This window comes from Harpia harpyja, chromosome 3 (assembly GCF_026419915.1).
Source record: "Harpia harpyja isolate bHarHar1 chromosome 3, bHarHar1 primary haplotype, whole genome shotgun sequence".
Lineage (NCBI taxonomy): Eukaryota > Metazoa > Chordata > Aves > Accipitriformes > Accipitridae > Harpia > Harpia harpyja.
Genome location: NC_068942.1, coordinates 37,240,221 through 37,264,110, shown reverse-complemented (window position 1 = coordinate 37,264,110; position 23,890 = coordinate 37,240,221). Strand labels below are relative to the sequence as shown.

The 23,890-nt window shown below is 49.5% G+C and overlaps 1 protein-coding gene across 2 annotated transcripts in view; it reads right to left on the bottom strand.

Annotated features, from left to right (window-relative positions):
• CD82 (CD82 molecule) overlaps positions 1-23,650 on the bottom strand; it is a 41,351-nt gene extending 17,701 nt beyond the window's left edge. The window contains exons 1-2 of one of the 2 annotated variants that reach the window (XM_052781929.1): positions 23,628-23,650; positions 2,967-3,048 (exon numbers count right to left, since the gene is read on the bottom strand). In XM_052781929.1, coding sequence (XP_052637889.1) covers positions 2,967-3,029 — 63 coding nt within the window. In that variant the 5' untranslated portion in view covers positions 3,030-3,048; positions 23,628-23,650. Of the gene's footprint in view, positions 1-2,966; positions 3,049-10,931; positions 11,045-23,627 lie in introns of those variants that run through there. The other variant, XM_052781928.1, reaches the window with a different exon arrangement.
• Between the last annotated feature and the right edge of the window lie 240 nt (positions 23,651-23,890).

The following is a 23,890-nucleotide window of genomic DNA, read 5'->3' as shown; positions in this document are numbered from 1 at the left end:
TCCATTTACAGAAGGGTTAGAAGTAGGACAGACGGTTACATATTCTAAATAAATAGTTTCCAGAGACTGTTGAACTTGTCTCAAAGAACTGTTTTCTCTTTAAGGAGAAGCATCTGCTGTGGCCTGTGTCTGCTACCCAAGAAGGTAGCGATGTATTTAGTTTTCATTAGAGAAACTAAGCTTTTACTCCAAGCTTACTTTTTTGTATCTTTTGTAGCACGTAGGCCAGCAGTCCAAATAACCTTCTTCCCTTTAATCAAAGCAGGTCAAACCCTTCCCTGAAGTAAGGCTCCAAGACTGCAAAATACCAAGTCCCTGAACTACTTCAGCTATAGCAAAGGACCTTCTCACAGACCTCGAGCTGTAGAGAAGTGCTATTTCAATGACTAACTTCTAAAAGAGTCACTAGCGTGTCTCTAAAGGCTTAATTCATCAGCACTAAGCAAGGCTTGAGAATATGCTTCAGACAGCGAGGGCTGGCCTGCACAGGGTGCAATCACAGAGGCTCAGCTCAAGGTCCAGAGCAGACACAGAGCTCCATCACCAGCATTAACGTTCCCATTTGTGCAAGCGCTCTCCTCAGCAAAACTCGGCAGCTCTGGGAAACAAGCATGAGGTATGCAAAACCTGCCCATGCCAGCAGCTCACAGCAACGCAACAGAAGCAGTTTCTCTGTAGATTAATACTCATCTACCACATTGTATGAGCTCAAGAATCCCACCCCCATTCAGATCTTGAACAACCATAACGGAAAAAGCTTCTCATGTCAACTACTTCCTATGACAGCAAGGGAGTAATGGATACCACCTCCCCCAACATCTGGCACGTGCAAAAAGCCTGCCGTCGGTCAAGACAGAAGCATGCTCAAAATCTTCGCTTTAGAGAAGTATCAGGCTCCCCACCAGAACACAGCAGCTTCAGAGACCTCAATTCCACAGAGAAGCCTGAGGGGAAGACAGCGCCTGTGCTGCACGGCAGGCTTAGCAAAGAGCTCCTTAAAGCAGCTTCTCCCTTCGGCCAGCACAAACCTCCTCACGTCCCACCTTAAAATTCTTACTCTTCAGGCCCAGCTCAGTGCATCAGATCAGCTTTCCCCAAGAGGAAGAGGGGCTGGCTGCTACACCAGAGGAGTTGGTTTGGAGCAGTGTGCACAGGACAAAGAACAGCTGCTTCCCATCACTTGCAACCCAGACAGGAGCGCTCAAGCCTCCCTGAGACCCGCAGAGGGATTCAGCGCCTGCCATCCTCCCAGTCTTGCAAAACATAGGAAAATGTTTTTCAGCGCAGACATGGGTCAGCCAGACAAAGCAGTTCAACTCTGCCTCCTGACAGCGTGGCTATCCCTGCAGGCTGCCCGCGACCATGCCTGGCTCAGCAGAGAGGGGGGAGGAGGGCAATATGGAATAGGGGTGCCACGATGACCGTTGATAGCATCCAGCAAAAACAGCCACAGTGTTGTAAGGCACCATAGTATTTCAGGCTGTTGTCTTTCCCCCTTCCTCCCACGGTAGGCTGACTTTCTTGAAGAGAACTTTCTCTATACATAGGTTAGCTAATGAACTTGGACCTAGGCTCCGGGATAAAGGAAGACTGACAGTGCCCAGGTACTGGGCTTCAGCAAGACTCAAAAACTGCCTTAACAAATGCAGCTCTGCTTCTCAGGGTAGACTGGTTAAGTTACATGCTGCTTAAAAAGTTATCATGTCTTCAAAAGAGGATATAGCCTGGATGCTAATGTCTTCAGCTGAGTCCTGCACTAGTAGGAGGACAGGCCTGGACTCAGCTGGTTTTTTCCTACCCTTAAAGTGGACCAAATCATACTCTGAAAGATCTAGTGGCACTTGAAAAACCTCTCCTCTCCCTCCCAAGAGTCTTCCCCACAGCTGCTTTGAGCACCCCTGACTTTCGGCCCTTAGACCAGAGCTAACTACCCTTAGGATGCAAGCAAACCGCAGAGAGAAGAGAGCCAGCAGAGTAAGCCAAGGGAAACCAGATCCAGATGTGCCTCAAGTTCAAGCCCATGTGCCAGCAGCACAGCACAGCCATGCAGGAAGCAAGAGTGAAGCTGCGTGCAGGGACAGAGACCAGAAAGCAGTGCTCACCTTATCATGCCCCATTTCCCTCCCTGCCCTCACAGCCTGGCCCTTCCTTCCCCTTACATGCTGCACAAAGGGTAACGATATCAGACAGGTTATTTTCTTGCTGATACGTGGAAAGCTGAAACTTTATGCTTCCCTGCTATACCGTTCCTGCAGGAGGGCAGCACTAACAGTACCATCACCATCCACATGATACACAATATCTAAACTTCACAAAACGATGCATGCAAGAACATGTGTGGCCCTCCCAGACCCACTCTGATCCAAAAGGAGCTCATCTTTTCCTGAGCCTCACACTTGAAAATAACTGCATCTAGTGGTCTGCCTCATTTCCCCAGGCAAGCCTGCCCCAGTCTCCCCCACCTCCCAACTCCATTTCAAATAGGGGACTTGGACTAATTCATCTTGTTAAAAATCAAAACCAGCCGTTGGGACTCGAACAAAATTAGAGTTGTTCTTTGAAGCCTGCCTGGCCTATTTAGGAGGGCACTGCCATTACTTGGCAGGTTTTGTAGCTTTGCTGCTCAGGGGCAGCTCAGCTGCTGCTCCAGAAGTGGCAGAGAAAGTAGTTACAACTACTCTCCTTCCAGAAAGGACCTGTAACTCCTGTTTTCCCCTCCCACTGCAGGGAGGGAGCTGTGTGCATTGGAGACAGTAGGTGGGTACTGGGAGCAGAGCTGCTTGATGTACCCGGGAGCCCCACAGCAGCTCTGGTGTCCCTCAGCTTCAGGGATTCCCTCCTTCCTTCCAAAACTCTGGCCATTTTCTTTAATGAACACACTGGGCCAACATCCAGAAAAAAACACCTTTCCAGCTAATTTTAGTCCAAGCCTTCCTTTCTACTCTGCAGATGCCCACAATACTTACAAGGAACAGGAGATTGAAGAGGAAGAGGAAGTACTTGGTGACTTTTAGGCAGCCAGACCCCATCTTCGTTCACTTTCAGGACCTGAGAGGAAAGCAGACAGACAACCAGTTATGTTAGTGACAGGTCCTCCAGGCAGTTTCAGAGCAACACCCTTACCCTGTGCAGAGCTCTGGATCATCTTGTGGGTCTCAGAGCAGATGCACAGAAAGCACGTGCTCCGTAGAGCAATCCAAGTTGCCTTTTCAGGGCAGCAAAACAGGACCCCACCATCACTACCAACAGCCATTGCTGCCAAGATCTCCTGCAGAGCGACAGAGGGCTATCAGCAGTTACAGAAGGGATTTAATCACAAATACACTGCTAATTCCATCACTATTTATACAGACTTTGCATTAATAGCATCAACCAAAACACCAACTCTAGCTATCACTCCCAGCAGAAAAAAAGGCATGCACTTGTCTGAAGAAGGAGCTCACGAGGCCAGCTCCCTCCCCCCGAAGATCTCATCTCCTCGTGATCCCTAAGCAGCTGAGGGAGCACTGAAGAGCAAGGCCAAAGGGTCAGTTTAAAAGGCAGCATTAAATCAAGCTTTCTGTGCACAACTTGGCACCTGATGCTTTGACAACACATGAGGACCAGCGAGTCTGCTCCATGGTTACATACTACCAATTCTGCTGCAAGATCAAGACGGGCAAGATTTCAAGAAGTCCCAGTTTCCAAAGCCAACCTCAGAAGTTCGAGGCAGTGTGGGAGTGCTGATAGGACAGGATGCTCGTTTTAGTTTGTTAGTACCAGCCACAAAAGCTACACAAATCCATGGGGTGGCTAGCAAGCAATACAGAGAAGGCAAGAGACAAACTCCAGGGCAGGTCTTCACACAGAGAGAAGGTACTTTATTGTATCTAAGGTTAACTCTGCTCAATTACCATGGCTGAAGCTTATGTAAAGCATGAGAAGAGATGACAAGGCTGCTCTTCGCACTGCAAATTAGGCAGCTTATCAGCAATGGATCCTCATCAGGTCTTTGCACTACGGGACCCAGGGAGTAAATAGATCTGTATTACTGCAAGCTACTTCAATTCTCACTTGTCTGACAGCAAAGAGCTCAGAAGCTAGAAAAAGTCCCACAGACTATCCCTGCTACAGGAATAAGCCTCCTCCTGGGGAAGCAGCACAGCTGAGTAACACATGAGGACCGGTGGGGGAACATCTCAGAGGTCAGCTTTCCTACTTCTCCTTCCTCCCCCATGCTCAGTTATGTTTCCTGCCTAGGCAACAGGGGGCTTTTAAGTTCCTTAAAATTTGCTCTAGCAAGCTCCTTGCTAAAAACAGACCGTGCTGCTTTAAGAAGCAACAGCTAGAGGAAGAGCAATACTAGGCTGGGGTCACCAGCCTGGCCTGGGAAGAGCCAGCCCCAACAGACAGCAAGGTCAGCAGGATTCCCTGCTGCGAGCCTGGGTGTACTGAGGGTCACTGGAGCCCAGTACGTTCTTTTGTTTCAATCAAAGGCTTTTGCTTAATCCTGTTAAATATTTAGGTTAACTCTGGAGCTAAACTGGTATGTGGGCCTTGTTATAACTGGCTAGTCTTCCCACCAAGCAATGGTCAGCCTCCAGCTACCAGGAGAGAGCATGAGTTTGAACTCTGAGGCTGAAGACAACACTACTGCTCTAACTTCAGGGAATGACATAGCTAGAGGTTGTGCTAAGCCCATTGCTGCACAGCACCTAGCAACATGCTATTGAGATGGGAAAGCAGCACAGAAGTACAGTATCAGCCAGCTGTGCTACAGGTTGATCTTAAAAATCCCACCTATATAGCAGTCATTGCACCTAAGGAGCTCTTACTGCACAGCCAGGTTAGCATAATCTCAGTCACTTTTTTTCAGTTAACTCCTCAGGTCAGAGTCCATAAAGCCAGCAGCATCCAAAAGTAGGTCCTTCAAATTAGCTGGGGAAAGCTCCTGTAATAGTTTCTGGTTCATACTTACATCAAATATCAAACACACATTCCCATTACCATTTCCAGCCCCCCCCAGGTGCAGCCATTGGCTATGAGCTGGTTCTGTTCCAGCACAGATGCACTATACAACAGCTGCATCACTACCAACCTATGAAAACTGAGTGAAGCCTCTCTGTTAGCAGATTTTTACCCTTGATTAATGACAGTGAGTTTATTCAACAAAGCCTTGCCCACATTAGAGCTTCTCTACAAACCATATGCCAGCTTGCTGTCACAGAACAGCTGTAACCCAAAGACTACAGTGCCCTTCAAGGGTATCTCAAAAAAGGAGCGAGTGTTTGAGCAGGGAGAGCACAAATGTTGCTTCCTTCAGACTCTGTGCTTCCCTCCTTTCCTCTGCAGGAGAAACGTTCTCTCAAGCCATTAATCCTGGCAGGCACCAACACCTAAGACTGCACTTGGAGAGGATAACTAAGACATAAGTTTTCCCATCCCGCTGGCTTGCTTACTGGCTTCACCATGAACACATCTCCTCTTAATAGCATGACAAACTGGAGCCTGGCAGTCTAACCAGAACATTGAGGCAGCCAGGTCCCTAGGTGATGATGAATGTCTGTTGTGGGGGATACAAGTGTTTTTCTACTCTTCAACCTAGCCAAGAGCTAAGCTAGGTAATAACTTCCTGCACAAGGCACTGTACTTCTTACCTTAAGATGTCCAGTCCCAGGTGCAATCCTCCTTATTTTCAAACTGGAGGGGCAACTCCCAGTACTTGGTGATTTGCTTCCTAGCACTAAGTAGCCATGTGCTGCCCATTTCCAACTCTGTCCACACTACTTTGATTAGTCAGGAAAACAAGATTTGCAGAGCTGTTAGGATCTTTACAATAGTTATCTAAGATAATTAAGTAGTCAAACAAGTTGAGAAGAGCTGCTGTGGAAGGTGATATGCCTGAGGTGACAAGAGTAAAAGATTGCTTCCAGGGCTCTTCTACTCTTAGCTATTTGTTAAAGGCATACCACCTTCAATGTTTATTAAAAAAACAAAAACCCAGCTGTGCATTAGAGCATTATGCACCGTTCTCCTCTTGCCACAGGGAGATATACCTCTTCCATAGCTCCTAGTCATAAAGTAATTCAAAGTACAGTTTTCAAGCCAAAAGAGAACCAGGTTTTTAGAGTTTTGCTTTGAGCTTTTAAGATACTTTAGGGCTCCACATACTGAAACATTACAGATTTTCCAATTCCTCTACTATCCTTAAGAAATTAAACTTGCTTTTATTCACTACACTAATGAAACTCCTCAAAACCCTATGTCCTGAAATTGCACAAACAGTCACAAAAGCAGCAACACTGCCACACAGCAGAAGCAGCAGCTCAACAAAATTTGAGATGGGCCAGGTTTGGAAGCAGACAAGCTTGGTGTTATCACAACCAGGCATATCCACGGGCCACTTGGCAGTGAAGGGCTGGCTTAAGTACTGAGTCTTGCCAGCCAGTGCTGACTGTGTCAGCGAGAGCTGACCATTTGCCTTTTGAAGTTGGTCAACTTTTGAGCCTTAACATCCTGCAGCAATGTGTGCAAAGGTTTAATACATTAAGTTTGCAACTTTTAAGTTCCATTGATTGTCCACAATTGTTTGTTTCCTCCTTTTCCTCTCCACCCCAGCTGCTTCGACCATTTGAATTTTCCTCCCCAAGCAGCCACACCCACTCTTTTCAACAATCCTGCCCATATGCTCCCAAATTTTCCATGTCATTCTCCAGATTAATGCCAGTTCTGCAGAGGATTTCATGAGAGATGGTACCGTCAACTTGCGGAGTGGCGTTTCTCCCAGCCTCTCATTTCCCATCCTGTAAACATATGCAGGATTATTTATGCACGTCTATCAGTTTGCTGCTTTGAGGCACTACTGCCACAAAAACTTGGTTGCCAGCACGGCCTGGTCAGCTTCTGTGTAGTTGATCCTGGGTCTTTCTTAGCCCAGCTTCAGCCCCAGGACCTGAAGGGATAACTAACTCCAGGAAGGCACCAATTGATCCAGGACCCTGGGGTTCCCCACGGGGGAGGAATGGGACAAGTCCGCACAGGCTAAACCAGCATCACGGGATGGCTTCCTGCCCCCTCCGCCACCTCCAGCTCTCAGACCTGTTGTTCTCCCAGCAACAGCGATGACAGCAAGACCGGAATGTGGAGCACAAAATCCAGGACAAGCGTGTCTGAGGAGAGGCAGACAGAGGCCTGCTTTGTTAACGACAGCAGAGGAGTCCCATCACGGCTCGGAGATTAACTTATTTTTGTCGCAGGAGCCTGTGATACTCCCAGCCCCCGTCCCGCAGAAGGTGACCGCAGCAAAGGACAGGCGATATGGGGAGAGCCAAACACCTCTGCCTCCCATCCCACCATCAGCCGGTGAGGCGGAGAGGGAACACTTACGCGCAGATGTTATAACCACATCAGTCAAGGGGCAGAGAGGCTAAGTTCATTTTTAATTGCAATTCTGCTCTCTCAAATTAGATCCTGTATTGCCTCCACGTAGCAAGCACTGCACGTTTGGTGCCCGCTGAAGTTTATGATATTTGGCTGAGGCTAGCGCTGTACATGCCTGTGCCACGCAGCTCTGCCGGTAAGAGCTCAGCCTTCCTCTGCAGCACCGTTCTTGCAGTGCAGGTTTCTCCCCCATGAGCTCTGGCAGCTGAAGCACCTCAGCTGCCAAGTCACTGTATGGCACAAATAAGGGGCTCATTTACAAGCGTGGTGAAAGAGGAGGAGACAAGCAGGAACAACCTCAATGTGAAACGGAGTAGATCAGTTGTGGAAATCACCATCTCGGTACGTTTACAGGCAAGTGCGAAGTTCCTGCAAACCCTCGAGGAGGGCACGCGCGCACCCGAGAGCAATGAGCTCTGAAGGTCAGCCCCAATACTGCAAGTCGAGTAGAAGGGGGTTCACATCTGAATGCGTCTACAGAGCCTGGAAAATGCTGCTCCCCTTCCCCCAAACCCTCCTCATTAAGAAAAGGAAATCATAGGTTACAAAGAAGCTGCAGGTTGTTTCTATGTGCTTTACTCAGTTCCTCCCCACTACCACCCCTCAGGCTCTAACCCCAGGGAATGTAAAACAAGGGCAGACCCTATAGGATATGCTGCTACTAGCTTTTGCCAGGCTAGGATGAGGTCAAACCAGCACCAGAATTGATTTTCCAGTTTCTATTCCTTCCCCTTGCCCCCACAAACACCTTGAATGTCCTGTACGGCTGGCATGCCAGCTCATTTCTGCCATCCCTCCTGCCTGCCGAAGGGGAAACTTCCAACTTGACAGATGCAGAGATGCAGCAGCCAGTGCTGTGAAGTAAGGTTCTGCAGCATAGCCTGAGGCCCCTGATCCTTTACATCTTGCACCTGATGTGGCAGGTGGGATCTTTGGATGAAAGTTCAACTAGTCCACTGAAGCAAACCTCCAAAGTAGCCTCAGCTGACGACGAGCACTGCAAGTGCCTCCTGACGCAGCAGGCAAGCACCACTTTCCCCATGCCCTACCCAAGCCTTACACATTGCAACAGGTTGTTTCCTTCAAGATACTATTACCAGGCTGGACTTCGAAAAATCTCTACAGCTCTCCCTGATCTGGTTTCACCTCCCTGCCTTCTTTTCACACCACAACAGTGACCGAGGTTAGCTGGTCTCATTTGTAGACAGATTGACCGAGAAGCCCTGGAGAAGGAGGAGCTCCCACTGATGTACTCGGGTCACAGAACTGGCTTCCTCTTGCCACAGCAACCAGCACCTGTCCCTAGGAGGGAATCAGCAAGCCACTGGTTCCATAAAGATGTTTATCTGCACACTAATTTGCATGAGGTTAAGGCCATTTTGAAGGCTAGGGCAGTTACTTTGTGCAGTATTATCCCAATCCAGAAACCAGAACCAGATCAGCCGTATACCACACCAGAGACCCACAGAAACCAGCTGAGGATGAGAAGTTGCTCACTACACGGTCACTTCCCCTTCCAGCTCCAAGCCAGACACCGGCATGCAGGAGAGGCTGGGGAAGGGGCAGCCCAGAAAGCCATGATCTTCAATAGCAGGGGAGGAAACAGATCATCTTTTGCAGGATTTTAAGCCCTTGCACCACAAAGCCCAGCTGCCGGGAATGCTTCTCTATCCACACACATGAAGAACAAGCACTTGGCAATCAAAAGGTCTCCTGATCATCAGTGATGAGACAGGACAGCTTCACACAACAGTACTGGTTAATGAACAATGACAGAGTTACTAAGTCTCCTGTTAACCAGGTACAGCACTGCCCTCAGGGCAGAGACTGCAAGTTACAGCCACATTAACATATAAAGAATGTCCTAAGAAGAGTGCCCTCATCTTGTTGACCTTACTATTCAGAGGCCTTGGACTTTCAGTACACCTGGGAAGTACATCTTGTCTCTGGCAAACAACCACAGAACCAGTGAAGGACTCAGGTCTGAATTCATTGAACTTTTCCTTAAGCTCCACTGAGATAATACCAGCTGTGTAATGACCTTGAAAACAAACAAGATCATGTTTGTCATGGAGATTTTCCAAACAGCATCTCTTCAAAAGTTACAATGGAGGAATTTGAGGGAGAAGGTAGATCCTAAAAATTAAGGCTGCTAATTAGGGTTACCCCCTCAAACAGGCCACACTTGTGGATGCAGAGATTGTTGGAACTAGATGATCTTTAAGATCCCTGCCAACCCAAACCATTCCATGATTCTATACGTGTGTGTGTGTATATGTCACTGATTCAGCTACAGTTTATTTTTGAAGGAAAGTGTCGGGGCAAGGTAGAAAACTATTTCTGCATAATACAAGCTTTGGAAACAGAAGGGAAGAAAAGAAGGCATGCAGAACAGACTATCTCTTATTCCATCTACTCTAGAGACCGTTGCTTCTTAGCTTAAGTAGAAGCAATTGCCTTCAAGCTAGAGGAGATGGTTTGAGGGCTAAGCACAAAGTCAGCCATAGCAGCATAGCTACATCAGCCTGCAAACTGCAGCACGATACTTAATTGCCAACAAATTTTGCTCTACCACATAGGAGTAGAGACATGTACAGTGACACCCTAACATGAGCGTCTGCAAGACATTTGCAAGCCAGAGGCTCAAGCGTGCGTGCAGTCCTTCTACCTGGGCTATTGCTGGAGTAAGGGGAGCAAACTAAAGCAAGGCAACAGCTGGCTGCAAGTACTACAGAAATACCACTGGAAAGACTAGATTTCTTAGGAAACCAGATGAGTTTGAGGAAACTCATCAACTCACATTGCAAGGGCAGATTTGTTCCTGGTGCACGTGATAAGACGTTAAAAGTTTTTCCATTTGACTTGTGTAGTTAGTATACTGTTGTGTGAATAATCTGACAAGCAACAGTGTCATCCCTAGATTTAGAAAGCACCCATAGGACTGTCTATGATGGCAGAGGTTTTTCAGCATGTTTTACAACAGCAAGCACACGTTGTGCATTTTGTAAAAAGGAAATGCGTATTTTATAGATGTACTTCTGACTCTCGAGGGGAAGTTACTAGATACTTATAAACCACTATTACACTGTTAAAAAGAAACCAAGTCACAGTTCAGTATCAAAGAGCAGCACAGGTTTTAGAAGCGCCTATTATCATCTCTGTATTTGCAAGGGGTACAATCAGATTTTAAGAACATCTGAACTTCACACTTCAGTTTGAAAGCCAACATTAAAGTAGGTCTTCAATTCCTACAACTGCCAAATTGAGAAAGTTCTTTACTATTTTCAGTCTACACACTCATGCTTGCACAGCATGACAGTATTTGCAGGACAGTATTTCTCCCATATAAGCAAAACTTTCCATTCAGCAAGACCAGAGATACAACTCTGGCAAAAAAACTGGAAAAAAAAACCCAACCCAAAAAACCCACAACCTGTCCCAGAAGTCATTTGGTTCTCCTCTTCCCCTAAAAAAAACCAAACAAGCCAACAAAAAAAAAAAAAAACAATTACCAGAAATAGCAGACAGAAGAAAAAGCCAGAAGTACAGTTTAGTGGACTTTTTCTCTTTTTTATCACCATGTACTAGAATGTTATTTGTACAACAAACACTGCAGGTAGGGTCCAGAAAGAGGTCTCCACACTGACTAAAACCAGCACAAGGTACAGTAAAAATGCATAGTTTTCACAAAACTGGTTGGGCAACTCTGCCACTTGACTACATTGGCTCTGCACTTGGAGCTTGTTAGGCTGTAAACTTAACCTCTGAAAGAGATGTCCCCGCCAGCTCCTCCACCCACGAGCAGCATCTGTCAAAGGCAGTCCCCCACCCCGGCTTGCCCCACACCTCCCCACAGAGGAGGAAAGCCTGTGAGCAGGACCTGCACCCCAAACCGCAGCAAAGTGGCCGGCACAGATGAGCAGCACCCTGCTCGTGCTTGGATAAGCTTCTCCCCAGCGTGGCTCCGCAGCAGGCAAAGGATGCTGTTGCCATCAGATTCATCAGCCTGGAAATCCCCGGTGCAAGTACATGCACAAGCTCCCTTCTCATGCAAACAATGCCTTGGAGGTCAACAAATCTCCGAGGACAAGTTGCACAATATCCCTCCCAACACTACTTGGCTTGGAGATACCTTCCCAAGACCCAGCAGCCTTCCCTCCCTGCCAAAGCACCTAAAGGCTAACACAGTCCAGGCAGGAAGAAAGCCTTAATACAAGCTTTTTATCTACCTTATGAGACAGCACCAGAGATTGCCAGACAGAGGTAGGAGCCAGGTAGTATAACTGATTTTTATCTTTTCCACCACCTCCTCCCATAAGATGCAAGAGGTCAAGGTCGAGGACTTTCTACTGTAAAGTTCCCTTTCAAAACAAACTGGTTTTCAGTTTACTTCCATTTTCTCAGATGCTAGGGCAGATAACTAGTAGGTGTTTAGATTTCACACACCCATGCCAAACATGTTTCTGAGAAGTCACAGCATCTGCCTGAACTGGGAAATGAGGTTTCCTATTCTTTTTGGTTCTTCCCAGGAATTAGCAAGGATGTACTGAAGGTGCAGAGGGAGTAGTTTTACTTCAAGGGCAGGAAGTGTTCCTTAGCTTAGCAACTTGAACAGCAATTAAACAAACACCCTCTGCCTCCACCTCCCCTCTGCCTGTTGAGCCTTGGGACTACATTGCTCTTCTCCACAGACAAGTGGATGGGGCTGAGCAGAGCCCAGGCACTGGCACCCAGCGTGGGAAGGCAGCTGAGTCCAACTAGGCTTATTCACTGCTATTCCCAGCAATAGCAGGCTCTCCAGTAGGTCACTCCATAGCTGAAGCCAGACACTGCTAGAAGCCAAGCACTAGAGATTGCCTACCCAGAAGAGCGTAGGAGGACGAGCACTCCCTCCTGATTCTCAGGCTAAGTCTCTGGAGGAACTTGGACACCCTGCCAAGCTAGCCAAGTGCTCACCAGAGCACTGAAGTCCCACGCTGCTGGGGGACTAGCCCACTGGAGAATGGAAGCGTCTTCTGGCAACAGGATTCTCCCCAAGACCTCTCCCCCTAGGGTCCATCTACAGGATCTTGAGTGGCAGAAAGGAAGAAAAACAAAAACCAAAAAAAGACCACCACAAAGCAAACAGAGACCTTTGGCTTGTTATTCTGAATGATTGTAAAGCTTTAGAATTAAGTCAGCCTTCTCGAACAACAGAAGAGACAGGCTATTAGTCTTTTTAATCATATGACATGCTTTGCATCAGATCCTTTGCTGATAGCAAGGCACTGATTTCAAGAAGCAAAGGTTTTAACCCTTTAGCCCCACAGATCAAGCAGAGCTGGAAGACTACTGCAGACCCAGCATGACCAGAAAGTCACAGAAGTCCCACTGGCACAAAAAAGTGCCTCAGCCCACAAAGGGATGCATCTTTTGGCCTTCTCGTGTTTTAAACCCAGCCAGCAACTAAGCACCACACAGCTGCTCGCTGACTTCCCCGCTATCCAGTGGGATGGGGGAGAGAATTGGGAAAAAAGTAAAACTTGTGGGTTGAGATAAGAACGGTTTAATAGAACAGAAAAGAAGAAACTAATAATGATAACACTAATAAAATGACAATAGTAATAATAAAAGGATTAGCATATACAAGTGATGCACAATGCAATTGCTCACCACCCACTGATCGACACCCAGTTAGTTCCTGAGCGGCGATCCCCCCGACCCCACTCCCCCCCAGTTTATATACTGGGCATGACGTCCCATGGTATGGAATACCTTGTTGGCCAGTTTGGGTCAGCTGCCCTGGCTGTGTCCCCTCCCAACTTCTTGTTCCTCTCCAGTCTTCTTGCTGGCTGGGCACGAGAAGCTGAAAAATCCTTGACTTGGTATAAAGACGACTTAGCAACAACTGAAAACATCAGTGAATCCAAAACATAAGGCTATACCAGCTACTACAAAGAAAATTAACTCTATCCCAGCAGAAACCAGGACAGGCCTGTTCACAGAAATAGTCCCTTTACTGTTTGTGATCTCAGGAATCTTCTTTTTGCCAAATACACCATTTGCTAACTGCAGCACCCTCACCATTTACCAGCTGTCTGTATGCCTGTGGCTACCGAACCACTCTTCTTCCCCTGCTAGTATGCTGGCACTGTCACATGTGATTCTAGAGCAGAAGACCACAGATCAGCAGCTGTAATAACCATCTCTCTTCAACAACATCTGCCCTACCATAACCATGGGCCCTCCACTCTACAATCTGAAGGACCCTGTTGCAGGGCACCCAGAGTCAGAAGTAGAGGATTCCTGCAAGATTCTCACACAAAGTATCTCACAGTCTCTCCCAGACAGGCATATCAGGGAGGACAAGGAAAGCAACTCAGCAAACCCATTTGCTACAAGGAGACAGGGACACCTAAGCCAGGTGTCTCCAAACTCAACAGACTCAATGGTACGGAGCCATTCGCCCAACAGCAGTGCCACAGCCACGAAAGGTTACTGCCGGACCCAGCCTCTCCACGGACTGCCTTCTACTCTAGGAGCAGCTTTACTTCCCATCAGACCATCCCAGGTCCACACGAGACCCTGTGCCCCACTGGAGACTGGCCTGCCAGCTGGCGAGATGAGCACCGTCACAGACAGCCTGAGGACTAACATTTCACAATATCCTGAGTTTCACACCACGGATACCACTTGACTCTACCACCGGGCATGAATGAAAAGAGAAAGCCAGAACTATAAAAAGCTTCAGAGGAAGGGACTCTGTCTCAAGCAGCCCCTTTTTCCAAAGTGATGATTTAGAGAGGGCAGGGGGGAAAGAAAAGCCCTAAAGTACAAGAGTTTAGAGCACAGATGTTTTGAGTCATTCCCTTCTACTCAAAAATATCCACCTGCAACCACATTTTCCCCCTCCAATATCAATGTGAATAATACAAATAGTTTCACATTTGTAACTGGCAGCACCTGGCCACAACAGCCAAACCCCTCACTGGTCTGTTCCCTCTGAGCATGCAGCTCAGAAGCAATTCCATGCTTTACTCTGGAAGAATCGGTCCCAGCAGGGGCTGCTGTACAGTCTCCGAGATGTACGGCAGCATTGCCTAGCACTTTTTCCTTCCACCTTCACAGAGCAGTCTCCTCACTCCAAGTTCTTCCTACAGGAGGAAGAAAGTGCAAAAGAAAGCTGCATTGTACAGCAGTAAAGGGCAGCACTGTGAGGAGGAAGAATAACACAGCACAAGCTGTTACAGAAGCTGCAGTGAAGCCACTTCGTTCCCAGCCTTTCCTAAGAAGTGAAATGCCACAATAAGAAATCTCAGCAGACAAAGCTGGAAAACAAAGGGGGCCTCCAGAAAACACTCAGCTAGCTGGAAGAGATGCTCAAAAACTTTTGGTTTCCCTTCTGTGAAGATGGTCCTGAAGGCCAAGGCAGACTGCAATACACGCAGGTGTTTTGCTACCCTGCTGACTGCCACATTACCAGGCAGGTAATCCCAGCAGACTTAATTGGAGCAACTTAATTGGAGCAATGTGAGAACATTACTCAATTATAGACCTGCCACCTGCAGTTAAGATCACCCCTCCACCAAACACCATCCAAAAAAAGGAAAATAATTAATCCATCCTTCCAAGCACCACATGCGTAGGTTATGGACAGGGCTGCTTCAAGCCAAGAGGAACAGACATATGGGCTAAGTTCCCCAGGAATTTGGCAGTTAAAATAGACAGCAAGACTTCGAAAAGCTGGGTCTGTTTTGGGAAAAGGAGGGGCCTCCTTGGAGTCTGCAGACCTATGCACAGTGGTCTGGAAAACAGGTTCAGCTGAACCTGAACCAAGGGAGGCTGGGTGGCCTTTTCTACTTCCTTGAAAGGGTCTCCTTTTCTAAATTTAGAGCACAAATATTTCAGAAGACTATTTGATGGAGCAATGCTAGAAGAATGAGATGGAAAAAGAGTAGTTCAGAGGTATTTGTTTTAAAAGGAAAGAACTTTTATCCAGAATAACTGATTTACAAATATCAGATAAGCCTCAATGCAGAGAGAAATGCTCTCGGTTTGGGGGGGGGGGGGGGGGGGGCTGTTTCATCTTTAATCAGTAAATCACAACCGAGGCTAAGATTACTTTTTAACATGGCTGCAGACACTTTTTTTTTTTTCCTTACTTGCCTCTGTCCCACCACATTGTGGTCTTTCCCCTACAGCCTGCTGCCCAGAGACCATTTCTACTCCACATCAGTTCTACAATTTTTAAATCAAGCCAAACTTACTAATGACATCAAATTACAGCAAGGGGTCTCATGCACGCTACCTGTGCAGGTTATGGCTGTGACACAAGGCTCCCTCTGCCCCCAGGATACCTGCCCACCCCTCGCTGGTGCAGCAGCTTGAAACCCAGCCCAGCAAAGTCCCATAGCCTGCTCCTCCTCTGATGGGAGGCTGCCAGCAGGAGAGTCACCCACCGCAAGACACCGGGGCTCTCCACCGAGACCCTGGGCACAGGAGTAACCATCAGAGAGCACGGCAGTAACACAGCCGCCGACCTGGCTCAGTTCGCACACCGCTGTACAGGCTGTTCCTCCTGACAGCAAACACCCTGTGGCAAAGGCTGTCTCTCTTCTCGGCAAACAAAGAGCAACTGTTTAGGCTCCCATGGGACAGCACGGGGTGCACGGCCGTCTACTTGAATACACACCGGTAGGTCTCGCTGATAGCTGGCAGCTGGGCTAGGAAAAGGTTTCCCATCTGCCTGAAGCTACGCAAAAGCAAGAACTTACTGTTTTACTATAGGATCAAGTCTAAACCACCGCCACAACAGCCTCTGAAGCTGCAACACGATGGATTGGGAATGAATGCAGAAACACCCAGGCTCTGCGACCACTGGCAGGATTGCAGCATCAAATCAAAGCAGCCTTTGAGGTCTTGAACTCGGGCATTAAAGCAGCTGGGTGTTCCTCCAAATAGCCCTCCCTTGAAATAGCCTCTTCTGCCAAGGTAGCAGCCAGCTTGCTGCCGCTTTTGACGTTAAGAAATTCCCACGCAGGTTCGGCAACAGCATCTTGGTCACGCCTGTTTTGTTCCAGGAAGCCGTGAGTCACAACCGCTCCCCCAGGGAGCCGGGGCGAGGGGAAACTCCGACCTGTCGCGTCCCCTCACGTCAGCCAGGAGAGGCAACAGCAGCCATGGGCATCACCTCCCACCCCTCGGGAGCAAGCACAGCCACCCCTATTTTAGCTGCGCTCAGACAAGGTGTTATCACCCTTGGAAGACCTGGTGGGAGGGACCTGCTGAGCCCTGTGCACGGGGAGCAGCCACCTCCTGCGGAAAGTCCCACAGAAGGGCTGGGGCTCGCTTGCGAGGTTGACCTACCCCGCAGAGCTCCACTCCCCCTCACCACCAACCTCCGGGGACCTCCGTTGTACCTGCAGCCTCCCAGCCCACTCCTGTGGGGCATCCCCAGGGAGGTGCAGCAGAAGGGCTGTGCCTTCACCTTGTTTCACGTGGCTCACCAGGGCTTCTCCACACAGCTCTGGTCTAGCACTGTCCTGCAAAGCAGCTGCCGAGCAAAAGTCTTCTCTAATTAAAAGAGCTTCCTTTGGGAATAGGCAGATTTACCGCACAACTCAGAGGGCTCTTTAGTTATTCCACGTGCAGTGTCTCTGCAAACCTGCATTAGAAAGGGATCTGAATGCAAAGAAGAGCCCGGCAGCTTCTCAGACTGTTGGGAAAGTACATCCAGGCAGCTGGGTTTTGTCAGGTTGGGTTTTTTTTTTTTTTCCCCCGCTAGAAGAGACTTCAGAGATGAGCATAATTAGGACTGCTGCCTGCCTTTTAACCCCAGTTTCTTCAAGCATCCAGCATAGATGCTGGAAAATAGCTCCCATCTCTGCCCAGTCAGTGCAAAACTCAAGGCAACAGCAGGGGGGAAAACAGCCTTGCTAAACTGCAGGTGAGCAGTCTCCTGAATCCAAGTCCAGCACAGTATTCTGGATCCACGCTTCTGTATGAACAGGGAGCCTAGCTCCATGATCACAAGACAAGGAAGAATGGGAGCGAGGGGACAGGAGACAGAGTTTACTTAGTAAAGCACACTGGGAAGTTGAGGACCTTCCAGCAAAGCCACTCAAGACTGACTCATCACCAGCAGCTTCAATCCAAGCTGACACACACAGCAGACACATGACTGGCTCCACAGCGGTCAAGAGGATGCTTTGATTGCACCACACCACCAGCACGATTATAACTGCAGTACTAGAGATGGTGTCCTATCACCACACGAGCCAGAACACCACTCTTTTATGCAAAGGGTACTCTACAAATTATTTGATTACAAGCAGAAAGGAGAGGAGCAGAGCAGTCTGCATGGTGCCTTTCGAAAGCAGACATGTTAGCTCTGGGGACCAAAGTCCAAAAAAACACTTGATAATGACACCACTGAATACAGAACCTCTCCAATTTCTGTCCACACATATTCCAAGTAATGTTAAGTAATTTCGAAAGCAGGCATGTTAGCTCTGGGGACCAAAGTCCAAAAAAACACTTGATAATGACACCACTGAATACAGAACCTCTCCAATTTCTGTCCACACGTATTCCAAGTAATGTTAAGTAAGCTGTTTGCAGGACCAAGGAGAAATAGGAAGAAAAACAGGTAGGAAGGGAATAAGACATTCCCAACACAGATATTTTTGTCTCTAAGACTAGAGCACCTAGAAAATGAAATGCCATGAAAGGTACAGAAACTTCCCTGAAAGGTCTAACTAGAGCACTGAACCGTTTTGTGCAATAGTAGAGCTCCTCTAGCTAATTTAGACTTCACGATTGATTCCCAACCAAACAGCTAATCATCCATCACAGGAGACATGCCAGCTCCAGGCGTTTAGGATTTGCATATTATATTACGGGATGATAGCAGCAGCCCTTGCAGTCCTAGCCAAGTGCCAAGATGTTACTTCCACACCTGCCTCACGTGCCGCTCCCGAAGCCCTGCACCAATACAGCACAGCTTGTGATCCCACAGCACCCCGGTGCAGAAAACATCTAGAGGCAACTCACTCGAACCTGTGCCAGTCCCATACGCCAGCCCAAGCAAAATCAGGGTCCTGGAGTGGGTTGCTTTTAAAACTAGACAGACAATTTGCTGTATGAAGCCTCTCCTGCAGAGGCAGGAGCTGAGGACATCGAGCTCCCCTGTGGCTCCTCGACCCCATCCTGGCAAGGGCACAGAAACCTCACGGACCGCAGAGGCAGCGGCCAAAGGAAGGTGCTGGTGGAGGACACTGCCACATCCAGTGACCATAACCCCTTCTCCAGGGCAACTCTGGGAAACACTCTCCTTCGTTCCCAACAGGCAAAACTACCGTACAGCAAGTTTGGGCCCTGCTATGCAAATCCGTGTAAGCTAGTTCCTCTTCCGCAATTCCCAAACTGCCTACATGACAACGGATAGGGAGCAGCAGCAGAAGGGACAAAGGGCAGTATCTGACTGCAGCTGTGGGAAGCTCAGCTCGACTCAAGGTGCATTGCTGCAGCTCTAACAGCTCATCCCCTCCTTTGCTTGCATACGAGAGACCTCCAACTGAAGCAGCATTATTTTTGCCTACAAGGGGAACTCTCCATTATACAACTTCAAATCTCCGGGCTGCTGGATATCCTAACATATATAGCTTGTCCCAGATCAGCATTTCTCCAGTACACATGGCCATGGGATTATCATCATACTGGAAGAGATCAGTGATCTGCTTACAGCCCAGCAACAATTTTGCAGTAAAGGGTAAAGTGCTTTCATGATGCACCTGTTTGCTCAAGGCTGCACTGCAAAGAAACTAAAACAGCAGCCCAGCAGCATCCTTAACAAATGCCACCAGTCCTTTGCCCATGTCCAAGGCTCCTAGTGGCACAGAAGAGCTGGCCCTTCCCAGCTCCCAAGCTGCTTGAAGACAGACAGGCCACTTACCTCAGCAGCAAGTTTCAGAAATAAAGTACGTGCACCAGACTTTGATTTGACTTGCTTTTAAATGGTGGTGTCCCAGTTCTGAAGCTCCATCAAGGAGATAAAAGAACTAGAGCAGTCAGCCAGACAGCCCATGCGTGTGCCTCTTCCCACAGGAGGAAGCCTGCCTTCAGCTTCGTCTCCTTCCCTTTCTCCCCTGTATTTGCTTTGGATGAGCCCCAAACCACCCAGCTTCCCTGGCCCTGCTGTGTCCAAGAGGACACATGCTTGGGTACTGAGCCGGCAGTCTCCAATCCCCGTCCCGATCCCAAAAGGCTACTATCTTATTCCCTTTTTCTGCTGTCATCTACCAGGCAGTCCCTTTCACAGAGCTGCCCACAGTAACGCCTCATCTTTCTTCCAGAAAATTAGCTCGCTCTGAATCTGTCAGCACACGAAAGCAATGATTTAAGCAATCTCCACCATGCAGTTCCTTGTGCTTCACTTATCACCCTGTCTAGGTTCAAGTCAGCCATTAACTGCTTCAGTGTTTCTGAGCCCTGTTAGCCCAGAGAGCTTTCAGCAAACAGGCTCTGCCACAGCCGACCGACCGTCAAGGAACTGCTGGCACTGGCTGTGCCTCCCATATTATTCCTTTTACCATGCCAAGAGAGAGCCTGTAATTTGTAGCCTTTCCTCCATTTCATTCCCTCTTTAAGAATACAGATGAGCCAGGAAGAGATGGAGGTGGTTAGGTAACGACTGCAGCTCATTACACAGCTCCTAAAGGGAAGGTGGCTCACGCAGCCATCCCTTCACACACGTGTCATTAATCATTTGCCCATGGAAAGCTCTGATCCCACTTTCCTCCAACAGAAGTGTCAGTGCAAGAGCAGAGTTTATTTCTCAGCCCGTCAAAGCTGACAACGCGGGGCAGGGGGCAAGGCTACTGGGCCCAGCTCACCCTTTGCTGTACATAAGGACTCCAGATCCCGGGATGTCATGATCCCCGTTCAGCGACAAATGAAGGCAGGGGAGGAGAAAGGGATGCAGACGTGGTGCTCCTAATTTAGAGAGGTGAAGTTAAGGCACTCTAGGATGAGGGCCAGAGTTCCTGGCAGTAAGAAGTTAATTTTGACGCACACAAGTTTTTCCAAAGAGGAAACTGAGGAAGAAGTGCAAGAACTGAGGCTCCCATCATCCCTTCTTGCACAGGCCCACTGGAAGCGTTGCTACCTCCTCTGGCCTTCCAAGCCACTCAACCATAGCCCAAGCCCTGCTAGACCCACGCCAGCACGTCCCACTCACCAGCAAGCAGAAACAGAAAGGAAACCAGGAAGAAAGTGGCTGCCACTCTGCCGGCACCATTGAAGCGGAGCAATAATCACCGCTTCAGATAGCATGGGGCACGGTCCACCTCCCAGCATCACCCTGGCTTTCCCGTAACAGATCCTGTGCCATCGGTGCCCAAGGTCCCTGCGGCAGCACCTTTTGCCTCTGCTGCATGCTTCCCACCGCAATGGTGCCAGCGGGCACCAAGAACCACAGCCACGGTTTGAGTTGGAAAGCGCCTCGGGCCCCGTGTTTACCAGAGGTCTGCAAAACTCCCGCCTGCACCTCCAATTTAAACATCTACCAGATGAATGTCTGCAGTCCTGGATGGTCCCCTGCTGCCTTACAGCTGTGACAGAAGGACCCAGAGATACAGGAGAGGGGTAAAACCTTTCCTCAGCTACAGTCAAATGAGGAATTTCATATGAACCCCCCCCTGCACTTCATGGAGTTTTGAAGCAGAGAGCGGCTTGGGTAGCAGGGGCAGGAAATCTCTGTGGAGCTGCGGGAAGGCCTTGTTAGAGCATCTCCTGCACCAGCTTACAGTTGTAGGTCACACTACACCTGCCTGTCCCCCGAGAACTAAAATAGAGACAATAACAGGAATGAGGAGAGTCCAGATGAGCCGCATCGTTAAAGCCGCTAAATCCTCTTGAGGGAGGAGCTTCCATGCAGCAGGACAGAGATCACCCGCAGGGAGAGCTTTCTCCAGGCACTGAGCTTGCGTCTTGCTCTATTTCTGTCACATGCAGGTAAGAAGCTGAGCGGATGCTGCAAGACTTCACCCAGCCACCCCTGCCCTGTGGCACAGGGACCAGGACGTCATCCCAGCGGTCCCCAGAGCCCTCGGCAAGGACAGAGAAGCCCAGGCCAAGGGGGGTTCAGGCCCAGAGGGGCTCCACCAAGCGAAGTTATTTTGGAAGCAAGATCCTTCTCTGAAAGAGGTGTTAAATGAAAGGACTTTAGGAGTGAGGAGAGACTACTCACTTCCCTGAGCCACTCCAAATCCACACATTGGCTTGCAGAGCAGTTGGCAAAGGTCCATTTCACCCATGTGGCAGCCCAACATGAGCAAGCGCCCATGGATTTTTTTCTTTCTTTTTTTTTTTTTGTTAAAGAAACACAACCGTAGGTGTGGGAGTTCTCGCTCCAGCCAAAGGACCAGAAACAAGGGTGAATGTTAAAAATGACCCCACTGTAGCAACCGCAAAGAGGTCCTGGGATGGGACACTGGCAGGACTGCCACCACCCACGCAGTGACACTGCAGAGTGGGCACACCACCAGTGCCCTCCTCCCCCATTAACACTTTCTTCCCGCTTAGCGCTCATGAAGTATTTAGTAAGATCTGAGTAATCTGTCATTTTTACAGCTTGTTTGTCATACGCTTATCTTGACAACAGCATGCAGCAGCACACTACTGAGACTGCTCCTCTCACTAGATACCTCCCTCTAGATTTTCAGAGCAGCGTTTCTACACTTGAACCTGGTGGCCCACCAAAAGGGTCCTAGCCACACGCTTCTGCTCAACTGTTCTCACGCAGCGAGCAAGCTTCACAGCAGCAGGCTCACACCTCGGTCTTTGAAGATTTTTCTTAAGCCCAAGGTGCCTGAGAAAGTTAAAAAGAAAAAAAAGTCTTCTGTGGAGAGGAAGTATGACCGATGGCAGATTTCAAGATGGCACCCTCCAGCTGTACACCCTCGCTCGCACAAAAGCACACGGGTGATTTCAGAAGCTACACATTGAGAGGCCTCGCTAGCGCAGGGATGGGTTACGTCCCTGAGAAACCTCTACTGCCAGCAGCAGCACACACATCTCCAAGAGCTGCTCTTCTCCCCAGCCACCACCTCTGAGAGCACTGCAGTAGGACACTCTGTCCCTCCCCTGCACGGCTAGTAAAGTTTTAAACTCTCATCTCACGCGCAAGATGGAAATGCTAGAGCTGGTCCAAGACATAGGAACACTTCATCCTGAACTAGCTTTACAGCTTACCGAAGCCAACATTTAGATTCCAGGACAGTTGCTTCCCCCCTGCCCCCCCCCCTTTTTTTTTTGTACCGAGTGCTCCATTTTATGTTAAAGCATACACAGCAGAGCTTTTATGCTCTGAGGCACAAACAGCATGCCTGGGTTGTAACAAGCCCTTATCCCCTTATCAACAAATTTGTTAACAGTCACACTGCAAGACAATTCACAGCCAACATCTAGCCAGCTGTTGAAATGCAGGCACTACTCCAAAACTCTTCACTGTGATCTTAAAAGAGAGGGGAAAAGAAAAAAAAAAAAAAGGGACACAGCAGGCTGGGCCTGTACCAGATTTCTGTAGTTGTAACGGGGGCAAGCTTGCTACAGAGGCATCTCATCTACATCTCAGAAATCAATCAAGACAGCGTCCCACTGAAGGCAGCAGCGTTGCCCGGTCTGGTCGGTACGCAGCCGAGCCACATTCAGCCTGCCGAAACCGCTTTACAGCAATCAACGTGTCCGGCCTGCAGAACACGCTCCTGCGTTGACACCGGCTCCACCGCACCTGACGAGGATTCTTTATTGGTTTTTGTTTTGGTTTTGAGGCCATAGACCTGCTACACGAGAGGATCGAAACTCACCCACCGGTTCCGAACGCGCACACACGCGTGTGAACCGGCAGCAACAGGGACTCCCCCCCCCCCCCCCACCACCACCACCCCCGGAGGGGCTCCCCGCGGCCCTCGCACTTAACCACCCACCCGGGGAAGCGACGCGGGGGCTCCCCGGGGCGCCGGACGGCTGCCGGCCCGGTCCCCCCCACACACAGCGGCGGGTGAGGGGCTCCCCGCCGCGGCTGCAGAAAGCCCGCCGGGGAAGTCCCCGCCGCTGAAATCCCCTCCGAGACCCCCGGGGCTCAGCAGACAGAGCCCGTCCGTGTCGTTCCCCCCCCCCGCGCCCCGCGCCTCGCCCTCTCCTCCGGCTCCACAGAGCTGCGCGCCTACCTGCTTGGCGAGCTCGGCGGGGCTGGACGCTCCGCTCTGCCTCCCTCTCTCCGCCGATGTGGCCCCGGCTCCGGCTCCTGGCGCTGCGGGGCGGAGCCGGCGGCTGCGTGGAGCCGGCCCCCGGGCGGGCCGCCGCCCGCCGCCCCTTGAGCCCGGCCCCCCGCTGGGGAAGCTGCGGAGCGCCGGCGCCTCAGCCGGCGGCCCTGCCTCCCTCCCGCCTTTTTTTTTGCGGCCTGCCCGGGAGGGACATACCCGCCTCAATG